Below are 9542 nucleotides of genomic sequence, written 5' to 3'. Positions count from 1 at the left end.
GTGAGTGTGTGTGTGTGTGAGTGAGTGAGTGAGTAGAGTCACCAGGGCGGTCTCCAACAGGAGGCATAATCAAACTCAGACAGACTCTCTTCCAATCACCAAGTCGAGGTAATCAAACTCAGACTCCTACGGCCTCCCCAACACATACATGTAATGATTAAGGTTATGAAAGGTTATAAAGTTATTTTACAATGCTTTATGCATTTGGAACCAATCCGTCCCTGAGCTCTCTTCTGCATTGCTCTTGCGGCACTGCCTCGTCTCGTTGTCTCTGCTTTGTGACTGCGCTGCTCTATATTTGCTCTGTATACAATACTTGAGGAAATAACTGCATACTGATTGTCTCTGTTCTTTATTCAGCAGAATCAAATTTATAACTCAAATCATTAACGTGCAGAACTATGAAGTTTCAAAGACGAGCTGGAACGTCTTCCAACCTTCTTGTGTTCAAGAGAACTTATTTCTGGAAACTTTGTAGAAAGTTTGCATTGACTTTGACCATACCCTAATTATGGAGGTACAATATGTAGAGCATTTTAAAGGGGAACTACGCAGATTTTACTCATTCAGACCAGTTTACTAGTCATGGGAAATCCGACTCTGAGCCTGTGGAAAGATTTATTTTGTAGAGGGGGCTTTGTCAAGTCCTCTCAGCTTGGCTTTGAAGACAAATTTAAACGTAAAAACGCCTGTGTTACAAAGTAATATTGTGGAATTTAAAAGATGTTAGCATGTATGCGGCAACAAAGCTCTAACAAGATGCAATCAATTGCATTTAAGTCAGGACATATTGGCCTCTACTAGAGGTATGATGAGCTCTAACGGTATTAAAATGTGATAATATTTCTCGTCAAGGTGAAAAGATGTGAAAAGTTCAGAATTACGTCGGTACTACCAAGGACAAATTCACATTAAATCAAGCAGTGTCAAAGTTCGATACTTGAGAGCACATGAGCACGAGCATCTCTGCATGTTTCACGTAGCGCGCGGCTCAGCTCTGACACACACAGAGGTGCAGACGGAGAGGGACTACATCGCCTCAGCAGTTGAAGTCACAGTGAGTCTTAGCAATGCCCGAAAAGTGGTCGCAAGTGGGGTTACAGTTTTCAAAAATTCACGCAGACAGCGTTTGCTGCGATATAATATGAAATATCATTTCTGCATGTGTTGTTTTGTTCCCCTCCCTCCCGTCTTTTTTATTTTAATATTTTGGCCCTGGGACGCATTCTCCGTCTCAGTGTTTATTGTTATTGTTTCTAATTGTTTGTAACTAACTGTTGGTGTTTCTTAAATATATAAAAATAATTTAAAAAAATTATCACAAAAAAAGAAAGAAATAGGAATTAAACTGATTTTAAACAAGGGATACATGGGGTTAACATGTGGTAGTGGGAGGTGTTATATTTTGTGTGGTTTGTAAAATGTTCTAAATAAACAACAAAATGTTCTAAGTAAATAGGATAAATAAGTTTGGAATTATTTTTACAACTGAAATACTCTTTTTGGTATTACAGAGGGAAAGTACCGGAAAAGGGTACTGGCATCAAATTATAGGTAATAAACTGTCAACGGTACCCATCCCTACCCGCCACTTTTAAATCATTGTGTGGCGGCATTTTGGATTCCTGGCGGATACGCCAGTTATTATGTCTGACGAGGTTAGTTATACAGGAGAGAAGCCATTTGAGTTTGTAGCCAAACCTTTCACAGTGCTCGTTTTTTATCCTAGCATTATTTTTATTCTATTCTTATTTTCTCGCCTCGTGAGCCAAGCGTGAGCCTGCATTGATTTAAAGAGAAAAAATGTAACTGCCATGCAAGTCCCCAAACTTCATGGAAGTGAATTACTAAACCGCTGGAGTACTCTGTGTCAAACAAAGTCAAACTCGGTAAGCTGGCGTTTTATGTACGTGTGTAATATTCTCATCTATTTTTGCAGTTCAGCAATCATTAACAAGCGTGACATTACTGACGTCTCTATAGAAAAGATAAAGGCAGTTGATCAACTATTAAGCCCAAAGCTGAGATAGCATTTAAAGTGCTACAGTAATTATATCAGCATAAAGTCGTCTGCCACAATCTCCTGCCCTCTCTTTCTTCTCATCTCTCATTCTGCCTTCTGTTCTTTTCTCCCGCCTACCCTCCATGCACACTCCTCTCTCTTGTTGTTTTACATATATATACACATACATATATATATATACACATACATATATATATATATATATATATATAAGAGATCTGTGCATATAGGATCATAACTTCTTTATCTTGGGTTGTCTGATTTTTAATCCGTTTTGTCTTGTTTCTTCATTTTGTAAAGTGCATGTCTTTCATGTCTGTTTCATGATATGCGTAGTGTTTCCGGGCATGTATCTTAAGCATGTGTACGTTTGCAGGCCTGTCGTGTGTGTGTGTGTGTGTGTGTGTGTGTGTGTGTGTGTGTGTGTGTGTGTGTGTGTGTGTGTGTGTGTGTGTGTGTGTGTGTGTGTGTGAATGTGTGTCTGTGTGTGAATAGTCCTCCAGTGAATGCTCTCTTTGGGGATATTTTTGCTGCTCTAATGGTCTAATGTACAAATCTACAAAGACCTTCACCACTGTGAACTGAAGAGAAGCACACAGACATGCCCACACTCCTCTGGCCTACAGGGAGACTAACTGCTGTTTTGATTGACAGGCTGAGGTGTGTGTAAATGTGTGTGTGCCGGTGTGTGTATGTTATAGAGAAACAGAGAGGCAGAGAGAGATGATAGCAGGTATGTATGAAGCTTACTTAATTGGAGAAAGAATCCTCATGTCCTGTAACTAACAGAAATGCCCCGAGGCAATTAGAACTCACTTTCTGCCTAATGCAAACACACTGATTACACATGTGTATACAGTAACTTAATACCAGTTCTACACCTTGAATTTGACCCTCCCTCCCCGAAGTGACTATGTTGATGTGAATTGTGTTGACTTGATATTGGGACACGTTGTAGAGCACATGTGTTACTTTGAATAGATCCATCTTCTTCCAATCTGTCACGTCCAGTATGCAGTGATAACTATCTGAAAATCTCTTCAAACACCATATGTTGTCAGCGGTGCTAAAAACGAAAAGAAGAAAAAGAAGCCTCCAGGAGTTGTTTCTGTTAGAGGCGGGCTGTTCTTCCAGTGATTACAGTGTCTGACCTCTCACCAAGCTGTTGAGCTGCTATCAATTGTGGCTGTTGCAGCTCGACCACGGATGACAGTTAGTGCTTTTTATTTTAAGCAGTCTAGGCCACACTTACAGGATAGTGAGCAAGGACATGCAGATAAATGATCCGTCAAATGGGCAGGTCATACAGTGGGTTGTGTACCATTTTTCTCAGCTCTTACAGGCTTTGTGGATTAGCCAAAAGATTTTGAGTGTCAATCTGAACACAGCATGAATGTGACAAGCAGCTCTTATAAATGTGACTGCATAAGTGTTAATGCCTGTGCGTGTGTGAAAGAGCTTTTTCTACCAGACAATAACAGGTTGTTGGTCATATTCTCAGTCTACATCAGTAACTTACTTCATAAAGTTTTTTTTCTTTTCTGGCTCTTTCTTTACCAATCCTCTTTCTCTTGTTCTTCTCTGTTGAGCACAAGGCTCAAGTCAAGTAAGAAAGGGTAAGAATAGGAAATACGTTTCTCATTTATTCTAAATTTCTGAAAAGAAAGACAACATTTTTAGAAATAGAACATTTGACTGACAGCAATGAACTTTTGTCTTCACATCCTGTACAAGCTGTTTAATGGAATGGAAAAGTGAAAAGAGGGGAGACAGGAAATCGAAGGAGAAAGAGATAGGACAGGAAATATAAAAAAAAAACGAAGAAGAAAAAAAAAAAAAAGAAGAGGAGGAGGTGCAGGTGAACACAAAAAACACACTGTGCATGAGTTAATTCACATGTTGTCTTGCATCAGTTAACCTGGTGAATTGCTCATTGCTTCAATTTAATCTCATTTGCACAAAATTGAAATTATCCTCAAATTTCCGGCTAGCAAACCTTGACTGATTGCTATCATTAATAGGCCCAGTCTCCTACTCAGTTTGTACACTCAATACAAGCATCTTTTCAATCCAAATTCACAATTGATTTTTTTTTTTTTACTTTTTTTGCATTGTCATCCTGCAGTGTTATCAGTGTAGTTTGCTATGTGACAAACACATATAATATGATCCAAATACATTCCCAACTGCAGCCCCTTTTTCCATTTCCAAAACGAACCAACCGAACAATGTGCTGTTAAAGGTTTAATATCGAGGACTGACTTAGAAAATAAAGCAAGAACACATATGTTTCCATGTTTCATTGTTTGTTTCATTGTTTGTTTCATCCTTTCACTTGTTTTCCAGTTTTTATTGAATCCTTCTTTCCTCTAGTCCTCTCCGATCTCAATAACAAATAATGGAATCAAACCTGCTGCCTTATTGCAAAGGATATTTACCCAAGAAATGTTTATTGTAGAAAGTACACACTGATACACAAAAACAAACACATGCGCACGCAGACGTTTATGGCCGGAGACTGATCAGTGAAGCCTTACTAAAAAATGCCCAAGGGAGAATTCCACTCTGACAGCTGTAACAAGGTACTGTGCGTATATTTATGTGAGTGTGTGTGTGTGTGTGTCAGTGTGTGCATTTGTGACAAAGGATGCCAAAGGATACAACCCTGTAAAGAGAATCTAATTAAAACTCTATACAGCCACAAGGGACAAAGTGCTCCCTCCCTCTCTCCCTCCCTCCCTCTCTCCTCCTTTCATTTAACCATAGTGAACACTTCAGCTGAAGGACTGTTAGACAGGAGAGTTTAATCTCTGGCCTCCAAGGAGAAGCCACATAGAGAGAGGGATATGAAGTGATTCAGCCATAAAGGCTGTGACTAAGGCAGGAACACAGAGGGAGAAGCAAAGAATTTACATATTAGTTCTTGTAAGTGTAGCCTATTTCTTCCTAAATGAACAAATGACCGCATGCCATTCATTAACCAAACCTAATGAATGAATTCAAGTGTTCTTGAATTAAAACTATGCTGCCACGACTTAACAAAACATAAAAACACATATCAACAGCTATAGAAACTATGATTTTAATATTTTTGTAAATACCAACAAATAGCTAGCAGTATCTCTATCAAAACTGGATTTAGGATTTAGGCTATAATAACCTCCAAACCTCTCAAAAAGGACTGAATTGAACTGAATTTCAAAAATAGCACACTGATAAGCAGCTTGCTAACATTTTGGATGTGGGTACAGATTAGTAAAATACCCATATAAAAGATCAAAGAGTTCCAACTCTTTTATTGTCTTGCTTATCTCTAGCCTGCCTTTACTAACATCAATGTGCAAAACATTCAGGTAAAAGGGCCTCTCTCCCTCTCCTTTTTCTTGCTTTTGCTGGTTAATTGTTTAACCCCAAAATGTGTGGCGTTAAAAACTCTGACTTGGACTCGTAACACCACTTAACATCCCTCTACAATCATGATTGGACAGTGTTAAATTGTAGTTCAACAACACTACCTGAGTGGTGAGTCTTCTCTGATGAAACAAACTGGCTGGGTCACGTCAATTTCAGCTGTTGGAAGCTCACAACTTCCATCCATATGATATCAATAATTTAAGCTTCTCAACTTAATGGGCCTCCTGCATTTGGATCAAGTAGTTTACAAAAAAAGAATTCCTGCAAATTCAAAATGAAATTGATTCCATCAATTTTTCTGATGTGTCAGATACGTCTTTAATCATCTTTCACATCCTCTGCTGCTCGTCTCCTTTCAGGTCGTATGTACGGGTTGTCAACAGTAATTATGCAGTCACTCAAACTGCTTTCTGAGCCAACAAACAGTGCAGATTTCAACTGAATCTTTGAGTTTTTTGCAAAATGAATTCAGATCCATGAAAGTGCTATCAAATCCCAACCCTGATTGAGAACCCAATCATGCTCCAGTCCCCAAAAGCCTAAAAAAGGTGAAGCAAAGTCAATTAATGAGGGAGCTGCTATTTCTCAAAGACTAATCTTCTAATCCACAATCAGTCCTATTTGATTACTAAGCTTCTTTGTGAGATTTAAATATGCTGCACGGCTTTATTTACGGATTGTGACTTGGTAAACTTACACCACTTTAATAAGCAGCGTTGTTCGACATTACACCCAAAGCTTTGACAATCGGGCAGAAGTTGTTGTTTTTTTTACCTGAGATGCTCAGGTAGACAGCAGGACTTGTCACATTCTCTCCTGTCATCTCATTCACCGCCTCTACGTGGTAACGGCCAGCGTCCGCTGCAGTGGTTGCTAAGACGACCAGCTGATTGTCCAAAGTGACTGCACTGTAGGGCAGAAAGGCACAGACATCAAAGGATTAGAAAACACAAGAACAACAACCAAAAGCAAAACGTGCCTTCTTTTTGTGTTTTTCCTCCGTCTGAGACAGTAACACTGCTCAAACTAAGAATCTGACAAGAGGAGAGTATTTGGTACATGGATCATTTAGAATTCATATGGGGGAGCAGGAAACATTGAATACAATCATCAGAAAGGAAAGAGGATTCCGAGAGCTTAAATAAATCTCTCCTCCTGTCTCAGATTGATATGTGGCTCCTCTTTCATTCTTTTTGGCCATTCTTGTTGTTTGTGTATTGTGTTGTTGTTCTTCCTTCTTTACACAGGTCCATCTTTATTTCCCTGTGTACCAGTAGTGATCAATACAGCACACACATACAATATACACGAGCACACACAATCACAAACCCACAAGATCTAACACTGTTCTCATAGATAAGAAACAATCACTTACAAACAGACTTTGTTTACTGTTGCTTTTCAGGGGAGTATAATAGGAAGAGTTGATTTTTCAGGGAAACGGTGTGGGAGAGAATAGCAGGAGCGAGTCGAGGAGGGTAAAAAATATATTCGTAGAGCTCAGATTTTCCTGTGTTTGAACTTGTGTGCCTGGGAACAGATGCCGCCAGGCAGGAAGTGCAGGCTGATGTTTTTAGTAACGCTTCTTGTGTTTTCAGCATGTCAGTGAAAGTAAATCTCCCAATATTTTAACCTGAGAACTGACACTGAAATAAAATCAATACGACCAAAGGGAGGATATTAAAGTGAGATGATAGTCTTTTTATTCTTATTGACTTTAATTGTCTGATTCTGTGCTCCCGCAACACAGCTACATCCTGCATGCTGTGTTAAGATTGTAAAGCACTGCAAGACAAACTTCAGATTTGAAGATACATAAATAAAAAATGAATAGAAGAAAAGATATGAAATGTGGATGATCCCAAACACTACATGTTTAAACACATTTTGTCTTTGGAAAAGGAGTGTGCTAGATTTGGACAGACATTTATTTGAACAAACATCTGCAAGTGTATGTATCTGTAAGATGTGTTTCTGTGAGCATTGTTTAGCAATGTTGAATTGGCAGCGATGTGTGCTCCTCAAAACTGGATCGGTACAGTGCCAGTTGGGCGTAGTTTCCACTCAATTTCAATTCTGCACACAAAGCAGCACATGCTACTTACGCCGACCTGAATCCACACCATATCAGGTGTATCATATCCCGTGTATCAAGCTGAGTCAAAATAGTCCCAGCACTTCTTTGTCTTAGCCGACACTTTTAAAGCTGGAAATGATTGAACTAGATTAAAACAGCATAGTGACTACCTGCTGCTGTTTGATTATCAGATGATCACCTCATATGGCGCCTCCACTCCACTGGTGCTGCAGTGTTATAAGCAGCATGCTGGCAAAACCAAATTGAGTCCAACCAATATCATCTACCATCATCCACAGTTTAGAGACGACCATGTTGACGCACCCATGGAGGTGAGACCATGATAGCTCCAAACAGTATTCATGGAAGTGTTTGTATGTGCAACACGCAAAACCGCTGATTGAACTTTATATTGATTGAGGAGAGAGGAGAAGAGAGTACGTGGGGATGTTTGACACACACACACGCACGCACGCACACACGCACACAACGCAAACACACACTCACATACAGACAGAATTCGTCAGGTCTAATTTTATTCAGTGTGATTTCCAAGAAGAACATCCACAAGAGTCAGAGCCTCAACACTGACACTGTATTTGTGTGAGTGTATGTTACTTTGTGTGTGCATGTATGCGTGTGCACTCAACCGCTTCTCACTGCCTGAAAAAGAGGCTTTACCAAACCCTTCTCCTGTTCTCCACAACTGGTTCCACAGTGAGGATAGATACTGCATCCTCACCGAGGTCTATAATGCAATTTATTGCTGTTAAGCTCATTAACTGCACTGACCAGCCCATTTTATCACATCTGTTTTACCCAGCACCCAGCTGATTAATAGACAGGCAGGCTTCCATTTGCCTATAGTGTCTAAGGATGGAGAGAGCCTGGGAGGTTTGAGGGAATCTAAATCCACCAAGCTATTAACAGTGAAAGGAGCTCCGTGGGCGGGTTTGAGAATGCAGAAAGACAAATTAAGATAGCGTATTAACAATTGAACATTTGTTGAGTTCAAAGGCTTTGGTGATGCAGTATTTTCCTCACTTACATATCCAGTTTATGTGTACTATTTACAATTACCTGTGATGACACTGTCTGATGGCTACAGCAATTTCCTTCACACTTCGATTGGTTCCAAATTGGGAGGTCTCAGACTTGATTTTCAACATGGAACTTTTATAACGAAAAAGCGACACAGAGGGAAAGAAATTAACTATGCCCACAAGATGTCGGGCAATCTAAAATCACGTGGATTTCCCTTCAAAAAATAATAAATTTTACCCAATTTGTTCTAAGTAGCTGGAGGGTGGTTATACACTCTCATCCTAAGAGTTACAATACAGTCAGTCAGACACAATAGCAGGCATACAAATAGGCATGCAGCACATTTTGTGCATCTTTTCATTCTGACGGATGGCTGAATTGATGTAGTTGAGATTTAATAAAACATAAATTCAACATACGACTTTCTGCTCCATTTTAGTTCTACATTTAATTAAACATAATTGTTCAGGCTTTTAATTAAACACAAACTCAATTGTAAAACAGTGCATGACTCTGCATGCTTATGTGCATATATGTGTGACAGTTTATCCCCAGGCATAAGAGAGAAATTAAAATACATATCAACTGCATCCTATTCACCTCTCCTCCTGCATTCCTCCCTGTATCCCTCACCTGAGCTCAAATAATATGAAATAGCCTCTCTGCCTCTTTCTCTTACAATATATCCAATTTTCCATTCTCCCTCAGATTACAATCTGCACATTTGTTTCTTGGTTTCATCCAATTTTCTTTGCGTTTTTCTTTCTCTAGTTTTCTCTCAATCGTCCCCCCTGACTGTCCCGTCTTACCTCCCCTCTCCCCCGCCCCAGACTCTTTTGAACCAGAGCACCAAGCCAGATTGGTCTTTCATTAAGTGTCTGGCCCCAAGACCCATTTTTAATAAACAGTACAGTAGGGTGTCTGCAATGCAAGGCCGAAAACACACACACACACACACACACACACACACACACACACACACAC

At 39.6% G+C, this 9542-nt stretch overlaps 1 protein-coding gene across 1 annotated transcript in view; it reads right to left on the bottom strand.

Moving 5' to 3' along the window:
* Window positions 1–9542, bottom strand: part of sdk1a (sidekick cell adhesion molecule 1a) — a 259374-nt gene that overhangs the window by 140835 nt on the left and 108997 nt on the right. Inside the window, 1 exon segment of the mRNA XM_032542220.1 lies at window positions 6212–6345. Coding sequence (XP_032398111.1) covers window positions 6212–6345 — 134 coding nt within the window.

The sequence above is a fragment of the Etheostoma spectabile genome, chromosome 2 (genome assembly GCF_008692095.1).
Source record: "Etheostoma spectabile isolate EspeVRDwgs_2016 chromosome 2, UIUC_Espe_1.0, whole genome shotgun sequence".
In the NCBI taxonomy this organism is placed as follows: domain Eukaryota; kingdom Metazoa; phylum Chordata; class Actinopteri; order Perciformes; family Percidae; genus Etheostoma; species Etheostoma spectabile.
The sequence above is the reverse complement of the archived record's forward strand: the minus strand, read 5'-3'. Positions and strand labels throughout refer to the sequence as shown.